The 16,505-nt window shown below is 44.5% G+C and overlaps 1 protein-coding gene across 1 annotated transcript; it reads right to left on the bottom strand.

Annotated features, from left to right (window-relative positions):
- Positions 1-2,163, bottom strand: LOC121183514 (immunoglobulin superfamily containing leucine-rich repeat protein 2-like). Its single transcript, XM_041040627.1, has one exon. The coding sequence runs from the start codon at positions 2,161-2,163 to the stop codon at positions 1-3; it is 2,163 nt and encodes a 720-aa protein (XP_040896561.1).
- Between the last annotated feature and the right edge of the window lie 14,342 nt (positions 2,164-16,505).

Here is a 16,505-nt window from a genome sequence, read left to right as displayed (position 1 = left end):
TTACTGATTTGGATATTTGTAGTTGCTAGTGATGTTCACTGCTTCAGCTCCCAGAGGCAGCCTATCGCTGTACTCAGATCCTACCTCGCAGTCGTCTAAGTTCCCCCTGCACTGAGACAAAGTGAATGACTCGGTCACCACACTTTCCTCCGTGTCTGCCTCTTTCTCTCCGTCCCCGCTCTCCGTCTCGCCCTCCTCTTCGTCCAGCTGGCTGCCGTTGATCTTCCTCTGGGAGTCGGTGTGAGTGCCGTGGATGTTGAAGTTGGCCGTGAGGTTCCTCTCCATGTGGTACTGGTCTTTGGCCTTCAGGATCAGCTTGTACGTCTTGCTGCGATACTTGTACACCAGGTGGAAGCACGTCGCGCCCAGCAGAGGCACGGTAGACACGGTCAGGAGGCAGATGCTGACCGAGATGATGATCAGCAGGTTCGGGACCCTCCTCCTGGTGGTGAACAGCACCTGGACCTCACAGTCGTCCCCCCTGTAGGTCAGACACAGGGAGTAGTTGGTGCCAGGGCGTAAACCGCTGAACAGATACGTGTTCACGCCTTCCTTGATTCTTGACCACTGCACGGCCGAGTGCTTGCGGTCGGCAGTGACACACAGATACAAGCCACTGGAAAGGCCTTTTTCAGAGACGTCTGAGGGGCCGTGGCGCTCTTCGCTGTCAGCGTGGAAGCCCTCAGATGCAGCGGCGGCGGCAGCAGCCCGGTTGGCGCTCTTCTCTCTGGGTATTAGAAGAGGGTTGAGTCGCACCGTTGCCTCTGTTTCTGACACCCCTAATGCAATGACACCAAAGTCAAATGTGTACTGCTTGATATCATCCAGGCTCCCGTTAAAGACATGGTTAGAGATGTATCTCGTATTCGCCGTCACGCCACATTCACTGGCGTGTGATGGATGTCTTCTTTCCTCTTCATAAGACTTTGAATTAGTCTCTGCAGTGGGCGGGACAGTCGGTACAGTGCTCGTGAAGTCTTTTCTCTTTACATCAGTCAGACGCACAGAATCATAAACAGATATCTTCTCGGTTGTTTGTTGGTGTGTGGATGTGTGTGTTTCAGTGTAAGGTATGGTTGTTGTGGGCATCTGTGTTATGGGTGTTGGTTTCGGCGAAGCCACCACCTCCACTGACACTGAATCTTCGGATCTACCAAACTCATTAGTGGCTGAGCAGCTGTAGTTGCCACCATCTTCTTTCCTAAGGTGTGAAATTATAAGAGTCCCATTATGAAAGACTTTGACAGGGTGAGGGGACATCGAGGTGTCCTCATTTGATTCTGCCGAGTCGTCCTCGGTGAACGGCAAAGCCAGCTCTTGCTTCTGGCTTCTGCTGTGAATATTCCACATGACCAGAGGCTTTGGGTTTCCTGTGAATTCACACGTCAGGACCAATGTGCTGTCCTCGTAGACGGTGAAGTTTTGAATATTTGGTTCAGTTTGTATTGTGACGTTTGGGCTCGTGCACTTTGACTCCGGCAATTTCACGATCACTTCCCCCTTAAGTTTCTCTGGACTTGCACAAATAATCCAATTCTGCTCCGCGACTGTGATGGTGGTTGTAGAAATAAAGGCTCTGAGCCAATCAAGGGAACAGGTGCACGCAAAAGAATTGTTAAAAATCTGCAGATGGGACAAAGACACCAAACCGTCAAACGTCCCTTCAGCTATGGTTATAAATTTGTTGTTGTTGAGCCGGAGGGACCTCAGGTCCTTGAGGGTGGAGAAGGCGTCCCTCGGCAGGTGGACCATCTCGTTGTGGTTCATCTTCAACAGAAGCAGGGCTGTGAGATTCTGCAGATCCTCCCACGGAAAGTCCACGATTTTATTGTAGCTGATGTCAAAGTTACGCAGATGGATCAAAGGTGCGAGCGTCCCTTGTTCAATGGAGACGATTTTATTGTTGGCCAGCCACAGCGAAGTCACCTGGGTGTTATTGTCGAAACTCCCCAGTGGTATCGAACGGATGTTGTTAGCGGAGAGACTCACAGTTTTGACATTGGAAGGCAAACCATGTGGGACTTCAGTCATGTCTTTGTAGGTGCAATCAGCGAAAGGGCGGCTGTATTTATCTGAGCAGGTACAGAGCTCAGGGCAGCCGAGTCCGCTGGCGAAGACTGTGGCGACCCACAAAGTCAAGTAGAGGAAGTCTGCAGCTGCCATTTTCTGCTCCTGTAAAACAGTGTCACAGTCCATCTGTCAATCAGTGAACCTGGTACAGTCGCCACATTTAATGCAAAATGTTTACAGTAGAAGAGTAAAAGAAAAATATCACACAGCTTTTGGCTTTGTGGAAATGAAACAGCAAAGGAAAGTAAAAAAAAAAAAGACTGAAATGGTTCAACTTCAGCTTGTTTGCAGAGGATTTAGTCATCTTCTAGCCACATCTAGTTACGCTGATGGTTTTGGTTTGGTTGGTTTGGTGCTCGCCTGAACTGTAGATGACACATCTACTGAATCATCTGCTCTGTAACTTGAAGGGGAAAAAAAATACAGACGGTGTATCAGTCTAATAAGAAAAGCCTGCACAAAACTGGCCAGGTAGAATTAAATGTATTCATGTTAGGCAGCAGAGACCGGCTTTAATCACCACTGCTTCTGACATGTATGCCTCCACCGTTTGTGCCATAATTGGAAATATTTCTAATGAAGACTCCTGACAGGAAGGTCATTTGTCCATTTCTTAACTAGGTATTTCTGATTCTGGTTCTGTGACATTAGTGATGAGACACTGGTGTGTACACTGTGAGTTAACACATATTCCTGTCTGGCAAGAAAATACAGAGGAGAATCTGTGGTGTCTGGGAAGACAGACAAAAAAAAAAATAAACTGCAGCACAAAATAAATAAATAAATAAATTCACAGCTCATCCCTGATCTTTGCTTTGAAGCTCTGCAGATGTTAGTAAACGGACACGAGTCCGTGTTTAATTCACAGAGGACACGGTGGAGCTGAACGATGTGAAGACGCCTCCGGTTTCAAACTACGCAGCAGCCTCCGGCAGCTCTGTCCTTGGTGCTGAAAGGCAGCGGCTGCTGCTGCAGTTTGTTTTTGTTGTTTGTTTGTTTACAGTCTGATCTGATCTGATCGGCTGCGTGTCCTCCAGCCAAAACAGCTGGATTCACTTCACCTCAGGCTATGACCCCGGCATCATAACTGTCCATGTAATCTGACACAACAAGTCGGTGGTGTCTGCAGAGAGACACATGAAACATTGATGCTGGTAGGAAAGAGGATCCCTCACCTCTGCGTCAGAAGCCTGAACCTGGGTGACGGGCTTACCTGCGTCTTTATCTTCTGCATGCAGAGGAATCCGGAGTCGTCGGTCGGTGCTGCCGGTCAAAGCAGCCCAGGCGACATCATTGCTGCTCTGAAGTTTGAGGCTGAGGCTGAGTCAGACGCACGGTCTGTTTCTACATGATGAAAACACGCGTGTCCTCTCCGGGGTTTCTCCTGCCTGTGAATATATGTCATGCTCAGTTATCTCCCCCCTCCTCACCCCCTCCCCTCCTCCTCACCCCCTCCCCTCCTCTCAGTGCTGGTCAGAAGAGCATCGACGTTTCCAAAAAAAAAAACAAAAAAAACAAAAAAAAAAACATTTAAAGGGGAAACGACCTTGAACATGACCGTCACTGTTCACAGGAGATGATGACTGATGTGAGGTTCTGGTTCTACTAATATTCATAGTACTGCCACTAATAATATTAGTACTAATGCTACTTATGTTTGTATATCCAGTATCCAGTAGTAGTATAAAAGCAGTAACAAATCTGTCTCTGAAGAGCCAGATTTATAACAGCATCACGTAAGCTGTGCAGGCAGAGGCGTCCTGACTTTTAGTCCCTTTAGTCCCAGCTCCAAAAATGCTGCATCCTACATTTCCCATAATGCCTCAAAGTTGTAGGCTCACAGACAAGATGGGAGACAACCCCTGCTGCCCGTTCACTGGCTTATGATGAAGTGATCATTCTAACTCTCCCCCTTAGATTAGGTGGGCTCAGGTGCAGACAGGTGGATGCTAAGATGTAGGTGGCACTCACCATCTCATAGTAATGAGTTAACAGGTGGTGTTCTGTGAACTGAGTGGGACTTTATGACATGCTATACTGTCCCTATTGGGATCTTGTAATTATGAGATACAGAATCTTTTTTGCAGCTGGATCCATCCCTGCAGATTCATCCTGACATCCAGCTTTTATTGAATTCATCTTTTCTTTTTCTATCTATTGTAGGTTTTGCAGTGTTATTTTATTATTTCAAAATGTATTAGTTTTGAAAACCAAACTAGTTCCCGAGGTGGAAAATATGGTTTGAATTTTCTTTCCTCACATCCCGTCTCTTAATTGCAAAAAGGCAACATTTGAAGTCACGAAGAGATTCAAACAGACAGTGCACCTCTCAGAGATTCACCTGTGGTTTGATGCATCGTGCTGAGGTTACAGTACAACGTGCAGCAGAGGAGCGAGGTTTCATAACATGGAGGAGAAAACGAACCTCTCACTTCCTGAGAAAAGCCTGGTTTGAAAGTCTAATGTGGCGTGTGAAATCAAAGTGGAGGCATGTTTTCAGCCAGCGGGCAGCTCAGGCTCCAGCTGGTGCATCATCGGGCCTTTTACTAGGGGTGTGCCCGATTCATCGATTCATAGATGAATCGTGACGCGACACTTGACGATTCAGAATCGATTCATAAATGTTCAAAAATCGATTATTTTAATAACGGAAGGAAAGTGCAGCGGTCGGAACGAAAAAAAGTAGCGCGTGCCCTCCGGACATAGTATGGGGCCCTATGATTTCCGCGATCGCTGAATCGTGAAAATGGCCGACTAAAACGGAATCTATTTTTAACGCGGAATTTCGCGGAATTTGACATGATTTCAGTGCAATGCTGTTTTCGTATGGAATAGGAACGTGTGTCTGGGGAAAACTGCACGGAGGGAAGCAAATCTGGGTGGCACAACAAGCCCCTTCCGCAGACTAAGCCCCTCCCCCTTCAAAACAATGTAAGCCTTGCGAAACGGCTGCGTACGGCTCTGTGTTCGTCGGCGACAAAACTGCGAAACTCGACGCGAACTGCTCGGCTCTATACTGAGGGGTTAGCGCCGAGTGTTGCATATTCTGTCAACACTACGTTGACTGGAAACGTAAGAATACGCGCAGTGACCATATAGTGTCCAAAATCCATATGAGAAACAATCTGGCTGACATGCACATACAATAAGATTTAAAAGGATTACTTTCTGGACATGTAAATCAAGATATCAGATTGTAATAGAAGTGGAAATATTGTCAATTTCCTTTCCCTATTTTTTTCTTTTCTTTTTTAACAGATATTTTTTTAATTTACATGTTCATAATAAAATAAATCGAGATGCATCGATAATCGGTGAATCGTCGAATCGTAGCACTGTGAATCGTAATCGAATTGAATCGTGAGGTCAGATCATATAATCAGATAATCAAAACGTGAAAAGGTTTGATAGAGCATCATTTTTGTCTTAACATACGAATTTTTATTTTTCATCTTTTTCTTTCTTTCTCTTCTTCCTTTTTTAATTTTACACTCTCACTCGGTAGGAATGTTTTTACACACTAAAGATTGTTTTTAAATTTGGGAACAATATTATTGTGTGAACATACTTGCAACGGGTCATCTATCCCAGAGAGCTGCAGCTTGTTTATTTATGACATTAGAAAACCTGAAAATCTAAAACACCACAACATGCTATGGAACATAACAAACAAACAAACAAAACATAAACATAATAAACAATGTTTTTCTTTTTTCTTGGCCGTTTAAAGTATGTACAGCAAAAAACAAAACACACACGCACAAAAACCACTTACACACTTTCCACATCATCTGCCCCCTCTGTGAGGAGTCTGTTATTCCAGCAGATGGCACTATCCTTTAATGATAAAGCAGATTTTCAGCTATAAGAGAGCGAGCTCATCTCCACGCTGTTGTCTCACAGGCTCGTCCAGCCTCACAGATGATTTTTAAACATCCAGCTGCTTTAATGAATCAAAGTGCTCTTTGTTTTCCTGGAAACTTTCTTGCAGCAACGACCGAAGATACAAACTGAAATCAAGGCTGAAAAGACCAAACAGTGAAATCATCCAGTAAAACTCTGTCACAGCTGCTGTAAATTGAACTTAGACATATTTGCCCATGATCTGACCTGATGACAGTGTTTGCTGAGGAGACAGATGACATGGTCGAGGCCTGTCAGAGGTCATATAAGTAACATCAATCATAACATCAATAAGTAACTCATGAAAGAAAAGCTCCATAGTCTATAGAGATATTTAAATGGAAAATTAAAATTTAAACACTTCAAAGTTACTAATAATAACCTGTTTGTGAGACACCTGCTGTTCTTTATTAGATTATAACTTGCAGCAAAATCAGAAGAACAGAAACTCAGTGATACCTGCTGAAAGTCCTGTGTGCTCAGGTTTGACCACCAGGGGTCAGTCTCTGCTAACTTATGTACTGTGGACAAACCTTGTTCCAACCCACAGAAATGGATTTTAAGTTCTCATCCAGATCCCAAAGCTTCCAAATATAACAAACGTGTAAAGCTGAAATGAATAAATAAATAAAATTATGTTCTACAGAAGATATTTCTATTTGATTCAGTGGTGGAACCATTAAAAACACGTTTCATTAAAGCATTATATACTTGAATGTGCATCAATTGATGTGAACAATAATGAGCTGAAAGACATTAAAACTCCCCATCCAGCTTACAACTCTGTGGGCATGCTTAACTTCAGCATGCTAACATGCTAATCTATGATTAGCACACAATCATAAATCAGTGTGTTAGCATGCTAACAGCTGCTAGTTAGCGCTAAAGTACAACTGAGGCTGATTTGTCATTAGTTTTGTAAATATTTAGTCATAAACAAAATAGTGGACAAAGTGAAACTTTTACTTGATGATGGCAAAGAAGACGTAAGAGTCTGCTAAAGTTATTACTGTTCCTCCTGAGGCAGGAGTGAATTTGTGAACCAAATTTCGTGGCAATCCGTCCAATGGCTGTTGACACGTTTCACTCAAAATCAGTGTCAACCTCATGTTGGAGCTAGAGGAAAAGTCAGGGGATCACAAATGGGAGTAGGACTCATCCTCTGACATTGCCTTCTCTTTTGCTGACCTGCTAACATGGCTGAGAACCACAACATTTCATCACACAATAACTAAAGCACTTTACTGAAAGCTACTGATGGATGAAATAAAACGGCGTCAGAGCGTCTGAAGGAGGTGGGTGTGCAGTCGGCTGGCGTGTGCGCTGCTTTGCATCAGAATCCCGCCAAGGAAGAATTTAATCAAGTCATCTTCCATATTTCACACAGGCAGAAAATTAAAAATGGATCACACGTGTCAATGCAAATTGTAGAGAGGCCAAACCTCACCTCCACCACCCTCGCCCTCGCCCCACCCCCCACCCCCAGCACCACCACCTCTTCCCCTGTGTGCTCCATCCATTTTCCTGGTAACTTACACCCCTCAGAGGGGGAGAGCAATGTGATTTCGGCAGTAATGTGTTTCTATTGCTCCTCCTGCGATGCCCTGCGGTATCACTGACTATCACACCGCGGTATGGAGAGCTTGGAGGGCTTTGGAGAGCCTCATTTACCTCCATAATCTTCCACAGTCATCGACATGCTGGCATGGTGTAATGCACTCATGCTCGCACAATATACAGAGTGAGAGAGACTGAATAAGTCTAAAGACAAAAAAGAGCCCTTGTACATGGCTGAGTTGAGGGAGAATTAACATAGTGAAGACGCTGCATTATGCAAATGTGTTATGGTTCCTCTCCGACAGTGCTGGTAAATTGGATGATGTTTTATGATGATGTAAGAGTGAGTTAAGGCATGGCGGATCAGTGCGTTTAATACCTCTTTGATATGTGTCTTCCTCCCCAGAGCGAGCCCCTCCTCGGCTCTTCCCGCTCCGAGACGCCAAATTCGTCAGCTTGCCTTCGTGAGGCTTCCCACGAGCTGTTATGATTCTTGGAGTTCAGGCTTGGAGAGTCAATGAGACAATAAGAGAGTGCTGGATTAGTCCGTGGATGAACAGGGGACGAGGCTGACTGCAGGAGCTGACAGTGTTAAACCTTACTGAGGGGATAAAAGGATTGGAAATGTGTTTTAGCTGCTGAGTGCCTCATCCAGCAATCATTTTATTTTGTTAGAAATAAAAAAAAAAAAAAGGATGTGACTCTTTTTGGTGAGGTTTGCAGTCTTGGAGGGAGAAGTAAGGATAAAGGGATCATCAGCAAGGTCAGACGCTTGGAAATAAACAAGAATTAATCCTGTTACAGTGGCTAAGGTTGAGTGAAATAAGGGAGTCAGGAGTGTTGCGGTAATATACACAAACACACACACACATATACAGCAACACACACAGGACAACGGCCTTGGCTTTGTTCTAAAGCTCTTAGCCGTTTGTCTAGTGTTACACAGGCTCCATTTACTCCTGATTGCCTGTGACTGGTGACCTCTGAACCCAATCCACACAGGTACTGCAGGAGGAACCATCAATACTGGCAGCAAGTTGTTTTTGCCTCTGGGCTGGTGGATAAATGATGCCCTTGGTTGACACACACATGACCGAAAGAGAAACACAAACACACACACTCATGTAAACCCGTGCTTTGAGGAGCACACCAGTGGGTTTTGCATATTTTAGCCTGGTTCCTACAAACAGATCCTGATTTATGTCTCAACTAAACGTTTCGCTGCTGTGTTTTAGAAATTTGGATTAACAATCTTAAAACTTGCTTCAGGTGTGCGATCCGACATACTGGGCATCAGATCTGTATTTATAATGTATTAACGTACATGTTCAACGTACTGTACTGTACTTTACAGGTACTCTCACTCTCTCTTTCACATTCACACACACACACACACACACACACACACATACACACAAACACACACACGCACATACATCTATTCAGGGTGATGAATCGTGGCCTTGGGGCAGGAGGCCATGATTTCGGAACATCATCCAATATCAGTCCTTGGGGAAAAAGAAGAGATACGTACTTGTGTATATATATTTTTATATAAAAAAAACACACACACACACATATATGTATACACCCCAACTATTCAACCCCTTCCTTCTCTTCTCCTTCTCCGTTCCTCCCCCTCCTATCCGTCTTTCGTCCTCCCCCTCCCCATTCCTGCTGTCTGAAGCCCTTGTTACAGATACAGCAGATTTAGTTTGGGGGGGCCAGGCGCCCAGGGACGGCACACACCGGCTACCCCCCTCCCATCCCCTTCCCCCTGTCCTCTCCCCGCCACAGCCTCCCATCACACAGGGAGTAAATGTATTCATCTCATCCTCTCCGGCCAAAGAGGTCACAGCCTTATCTCGCCCTCTGCTGTAGCGCTGTCAGCTCACCAGCCACAAACCATAACTTCTAACTGCTAGCAAGAGCGCCGTGTGGTCGGAGGCCGGCGAGGAAGACAGGGAGGCAGTGACGAGGGGAGGGGGAGAAGAAAGAAGAAGAAGGAGGGCGGGAAAAAAAAGAGAGAGCAAGAAGAAGGTGTCAAGAGGTAGAGGTAGAGTGGCGTGTCGAAGGTGAAAAGGATGAAATATGAAGAATGAAAAACATCCATTGGTTCATACAGATGCTGTAGATCAGTGCTTGTCCTCTTAGAATAACTGTAGGAATTCAGGCTTCCTAAACACACACACACCATATTCTGGGTATTCGCTATTCCAGGTTCCCTGAATAACCCACAGGCTTCAGGTATTTGCTGGAAAAATTTCCAGGCCCCCATAAAATACCCATGGGCTCTGTGTATTTTCTAGGTAACCTTCATTTTTTTTAAGGTCCCCTAAACTACACACCAGCTGTGTGTATTTACTGTGAAAACTCCAGCTTTCCCGGTCGCTTAAACTACACATGGGCTCTGTGTATTTGCAAGGGAAGAATTACGCACTGCATGTTTTGCGCTTGTTTTTCTCCCTAAAACCTTAACAAACACACAACAACTCTGATGCACAAATGGGGTATTAATTAGGCAGGTAAGCAACCAACCGCTTTTATCTTCAATCTCAGTATCGGGCAGTACATTTGAGATATATGTACGTTAAGTTGGAAGAATATGCCAGATACCAGTTTGTGCGGGATGAATCGTATTTTACTTTATTGTTATTATTATTATAGCTTCCTGCAGCTGCCACTAGATGTTACTAAAGAGTCATATTCTCCTGATGCCACCTTTAAAGATACTGACATTTCCAAGAAATTCTTTATGCAAGAGAAATTTCAGCGCATGGTGTCACCCGGCTGGAGATTTTTTTTTTTCTTGAATAAAGAGCCTTGAAGCCTGAAAATGAGTCTAAACGACTTGTTAAGACAGATGGGTTTTGGAGGGAATTTAAAGAGAAATGAGGACTGTGTGAGGAGGGGGAGGGTAGCGAGGGTGGAAGACAGTGGGGGTGCCTGTGGTGGGGGTGTTACATGCAGCGGCTCTCCCCTCGACGGGAAGTGTTTTACAATGCAGCCGTCAGATGTAGAGGAAGGCACTTCCACCGGAGTCCAGTTAATTAACCACATCAGTTTCTTAATGTGATCAGTTTTAATTAAAACGGAATTTAATCGGGAGTAGTAACAGGAGGGTAGCGGCGGTGACAGTCGGGGGAGGGGAGGGTGAGGGTTGTGAGGAGGTTACACCACAGTAGGCAGGTTGCTTAAATGTGTGCATGTGTGTGTGTGTGTGTGTGTGTGTGTGGCCAGAAGCTGTAGCGGCCCTGGTTTCCCTCACTTCAGATTTGTGGGCGTCTAATTAATATGGATGGAGCATTAAGCCTTTTGGACTCTGGTGCCTCTCATTTCATGACTATTAATGATTTTAATGAACTGGGCTAATAAGGCCGTTTTTCTCCACTGAGCTCTGGAAGGGCTGTCCGACACTCGCCAGGGTCAGAAGGACGGGCTCCCCCCGGCCTCCACATGGGAAATTAAAACAGCACTCACAAACCCATTAACGCTACATTGTGCGTGCCGCTCATCAGACGCTCAAACACGAGAGACGGCGCCGTGCGAAACTCTCCGTTTATCATGGAGGAAGACAAGCGTTTGTCACCTGGTGCCGTCACAAACAGTGAAAGAAAAAGCATCATCTGTTAAAGCAAGAGCTTTTTCTCATTCACACGTCGGTGTCCGTCAGGAAAATGTTCTGTAATGGCTTATTCTGTGTTTTCCAGCATTATTAAATGGTCCTGCTGGAAAACACTGGTAAGTGGAAAAGTTAAGATCTCAAGGAAACGTTTCCTGTTTCTCTCACTGAAGGATGTTAAAACTCGTTTTGCTAATGAAGCCTTTAATAACCTCCATCACGAGTGCCAGGGACGTGAGTCCCCTGATACATTTTTCTCATCAATTTCATCATGTATTTGTATTTATGTTTTGTAATGTCGGACAAAGCACGGACTTATAAGCATTTATAACTGACTCCATGCAGTTTGCATGGGTTTTTAGCTGTGCTAGCGTTGTGGCTCTCAGGACAGCAATGTCTTTCCCTTGCTTCAGACTTTTAAGGTTCCCAGACAACGAACCCCGTTGACTTTTGCGATCACATTGATGTTGACGTGTGGATTTGCGTGAAATGTCTGGACAGCTTCTGGCTGCATTCTCTTTAAATCTGGTTACAGACTTTCTTGCCCCCTGGAGATTAAATGTGATAACTTCAGGGATCCTCTGACTTTTCATCATCGGGTTAGCATTTTGATTCTTAGCATGCAGCATCTTGGAAATCAGCTCAAAACACAGTCTCCAGTAGGACATCAGGCCTCTTTTGATTTGCACATGTGAGAGGAAAAAACCTTTCAACAGACTTTTTGAAAAGCTCACTCACTTGCCTCACTTTCAGTGCTTTGTGTTTTGTAAAACTTCTTTTTATTTTCTTTGTGTAGGCGTTGATAAATGAGGGGTGAATTTATGATGTTCTTAACAAGGCAGAACAAGACGTGCATTTCATTTCTTTGTGCATATTTAACCTTGTGCCGCTGCTGCTTTTACATTAATCTGATGGCGTTCGGTTCAGACTTGTGCCGTTTTGAAAGGTCCGACCTTGTGGGATTTTTATTTTCATCTAAAAATTTCTGTTCAAATACAAAACAAGTAAAATTGTCAGTAGATCTTTAAAATGAGGGCTCAAGCGTAACTCTGCGTCAGATTATCAGTAAATGCTGCCATAACTCCAGAATCTGTTTAATGAGTGACAAGCCACTTTACGTGAACAGGGAAAAGCAACCTTGATGCACGAGTATTTTCATTTCTTTTTCTGTTCAAGCTTCAGTCAGTGAATCCACTCCGGAGAGCTCTTGTCCTGTCCTGCGGGAATGAATGTGTCTCATCTCATTTTAGTTCATTGAATCAATGCAGAAACAATGAAACACAATAAAGTAGCTGTGCTGCAGAGGCGGCTCCGGATGAAATAAGAAACAGCACGTCGTGTGACTGAAGAGCGTGCTCTTTTCACAGAGAATAACAAGGTGAAGTCTTTTGTTTTTATTTTTTTCCTCTTTCACGTCTGTAATCATGACGTGAGAAACTGCGCTCACTTTCATCACGAACTTCAAGGTCTTGGTTAAGAAGGAAACTGCTGTGGCCTGTTTCTCATGCATGAAAGCTTGTGACCTCTGCTGCCATTTCACACTGAACGCCATCCCTGAACACTTTCTCTCCCCGCTGGGCCTCAGAAATACTCTCCCACAGACTGATAGGCATTGATTATCGCTTCACTGCAGCCACAAACAAAGCTGTTGAACTCAAGCCCACCAATCACAGCTGGGCCTAAACTGAGCGAGGAGAACACTCATCCTTGACTTCATCCTCCTCCATCTTCCCTCCGCTCGTTCTCCTCGCCGGCTGGGTCACATCATGGCAGAGTTGCTGGCCTTGTGCGGGGAAATTTACAGCCCGGTGTAACCATCTGTTATGTAGCAAACGCACGACGCTCGGGCTCCTTCACCTTCTTGAGCGCGCTGCTTTGTATTGTAAATGTGCTATTAGCATTCATGAAGGTATTTACATGCATTCACAAGCCATGCTGCTGGTATTTATATCACACGCTGCACACAGCAAAAGTTATGGGATTCTTCTAAGTTATGAAGGTGCTCCTTAAAGGCACAGCTCGCCCAAAAAAAACTCAAAAAAGATGAGCTCTGTGAGGAACTTTGTGCATTTCTGTTCTTCTTGCGTTTGACTGAATAGATGAAGAGCTCGTACCAAAAGTATGAAACTGTAGATGTACAGCAGCACAGCAACCACTTAAACCAAGGGTACGTTTAATTGCTCACAATTCAATTTATAATTTGTATGAGGATGTAATGCATTTTCCTTCTTTTAAAAGTTTCATAGTTTTGCTTTAAGTCAAAGTATTAATACTTAATGCCACTGAATAAAATGATTTGATGAATTAAACTTAATTCATAGAAGTGTTCACATGGAAATGCATCAAAATAGAAATCATTAATTCAGTCTTACTTTTGATTGATAGTAATTTTGAAAAGAAATCTCCTGTTGCCAGTCCGACATTAATCTCCCCTCTCACAGACCTTCACTTGTCACAGTAGGACAAGCACAGATTTTGCTAATAACATTAACAATGGCTCTGTTCTAACCAAGTTTCCCAAACAGCCACGACAGTGTGACAGTAAGCAAACATGCACAATATGAGGAACCTGAAACTGATGCAGCTATTAACTCTGAGTTACCTTCTGTAACACACCTGCTCTAAAGTGCAAAGCCGTTCTTTTTCATCTTCATTAAAAAAAGATTTGTACAAAAGATTCGTTCACAGAATAGTTCAGTGCTTGACCAGAGCTCTGACTGTGCAGTCGCACTCACTGAACTGAAACGTGGTCGAGCGGCGTATATCCCACATGATCCCCGGCACCAGAAATCAGAAGTGCTGACAAACAGGCCAAACTCCATTTATAATTCTTGATATTTTATCTGAACGTAGATGACTGTAATCACAGAAACTCAGTTATTTAAAGGCGTGCGCCCTTTTCACAGGATTTTAAACGTCTTCCCGTTTGTTTCCAGCTTTAGGGGAACGGGGTCAAATGTTTGACAATTAGCATCAAAAACTCAACACTTGACAATATGAGAACCATCTGACACCACTGAACTCTCCACTCTGTACATCACTGTGAATGAATGAGCATAATAATAGTCGTGAAACATTACGGGGAGATAAATGACCGCGGCCTGCTGGCATTTAGCTGCTCCTCTGTATGCTGGAGACGTGCCGCCGCTCCTCAAGGCCTTTAGTGGCTAATATTCTGCTCGGTTCTTGATGGGAGAGGGAGCAGAGGTAATACAGCTGCAGTGGATTTTACAGCCCCATCTCTTACAGCCACCAACTCTCTCATTTGTCCTCCTGACCAAACAATCAAACAACAATGGCGGCCGGCTGAGGCTTTTGCAGGTCTGATTGCGGTCAGAAGCAGATGGCTTTGGAGTCGAACGTGTGGATATGTTCACGCTTATCCCTTCACTGCAGAAGTATTTCATTTGGTCATTATTGGGTCCTTCGCCGACATAGTCATTATTTTCTGTCACCATTAAAGGCTTATTGCCTCTTTTTTAATTAAGCAAGTTCCTTAATTAGATGTGCAGCATTCAGGCCTCCAAACGGCCTGTCGAGGTAATGAAGTAAAGGCCCGGGTTGAGAGACAGTGGCGGGGGGAGTTAGGAGGGGGCGGAGGAGGGTGGGGGGGCATTTGCTGTAGAGAGTGATGGTGTTTGCTCGCTCATTGTGTTGCTCTGTGATGAATGCGTTTGCAAAGCGAATAGATCCCAAAAAAAAGGGGGAAAAAAAAGCTTCGCCGTGAGGCAAATAGTTTCTTCATATTAGTCACCATTGACATCCTATTTTAGTGCGGCTTGATCTAGTTATTGCTGCTGCAGTCAGACGCTCGGCTGCCAAACATTAGCCTCATCTCTGCGAGACATCACACACTGCCTCACAATGAGGACGTGCCCTGAACGGCAACAACCCGCCGTCACAAATGGAAGGACAGAACCTATCCGTTTCTGCGAGATGTTTTGTGCGCTTGCATCTTTTAGCAGGGTAATTCACGGTGCGCGCGTCAATACATCATAGGCCTCTCTAAATTGAGCTTTGAAACACAAAGGGAAGGGCAAACAAGATGGACACAGAAATCAATCTGCTGCCTGATAACACAGAGTGAACGCACATGCTGCCGCTTTGAGAATTGACAAGGAGTCGGCATACGGCAGTATCTGTCTATCTGCCTGTGATGTCCTCCGAAAACAATCGTCTCTGACACGCTGTACACAATTCACAAGGCAGACTCAGATAAGGCTATTTAGTCCTGACCAAGCTTGAAGAATACCATACATGAATTGCCTGGCAGAAATTGAAAGAAGAAAAGACAATCAGTGTGGACGTTTGAGAGAAAATATGTCACGCCGAAAAACCATCGGAGCAAATAGAGAGTTCACCTATTCTCAGCGCGTTTCGCTCTCTGCAGCTGAGGCGCACTTCATTTATTTTAAAATTAACGTTTTAAAACTCAGATTAAACAGGGGAAGTCTGACGCCAGCCCGTCTGCATTCACCTCAGTTGGTGAGAGAGAGAGAGAGAGAGAGAGAGAGAGAGAGAGAGAGAGAGAGAGAGAGGAGAAGGGAAGGCATGGTGAGAGCACAGTGGCCATGTTTCTGCTGCGGTTGTGTAGACTTCATCTCAGCCCTGCCTCTGAGCAACTATTGATCTGAAACACATTAGTTCTGCACTAGGGGACTAAACAAGGCCTACAGAGCACTGCCACAATCACGCAGTGGGCTAAAGATAGGCTTTTGACTGGAGACCTCTGCAGAAAAGGCTGGAGCTCGGGCACAAACACAAACAGGTCTGCTTAGAGTTTTCTTAAAACTTCAATTATCCAAACCACATATTTGGCTCACAGACAAACTAAAACTATTATTTTCATAATCAAGTAATAATAATTTTCCTGCATAGTTCAATTTAACTCAAACTACGATAGCTCCCTGACCAACTTTGTTGAGTTTGGTGAATACAACATGATTGTCTCATCAGTTCATGGACAAAACTTTTCCTGATGAAGCCTTTGTAGGTCGAAACACTTCTTTTTTCTCCTCTGTAGGCTGTTTCATGGTGCCCCGACAACATTAACTACAACATTAACACTCAGAGTTTTGCTTTAGCTGTATACAGCATTGTGTACATTCATGTTGCTGTGCCTCGTTCACGTCGCCGTCTCTGTACTAATGACATCTAAATGTCACAGGTTACGCTGTGAGCTGTTTCCTACATGCAGAGACTTTTCGGGCAGGATGCCTGAGAGTGTATGGATGCTTTCTAGAGCCAGATTCCCTGAGTGTCCCTGGAGAGAGACCTGACAGAGAAAAGCCATAAGACAAGCTTCAAAGGACACACAGAGATTGCCTGTCTCTCCTCCACCACATCATCCTTT

The sequence above is a fragment of the Toxotes jaculatrix genome, chromosome 1 (assembly GCF_017976425.1).
Source record: "Toxotes jaculatrix isolate fToxJac2 chromosome 1, fToxJac2.pri, whole genome shotgun sequence".
Lineage (NCBI taxonomy): Eukaryota > Metazoa > Chordata > Actinopteri > Toxotidae > Toxotes > Toxotes jaculatrix.
The sequence above is the reverse complement of the archived record's forward strand: the minus strand, read 5'-3'. Positions and strand labels throughout refer to the sequence as shown.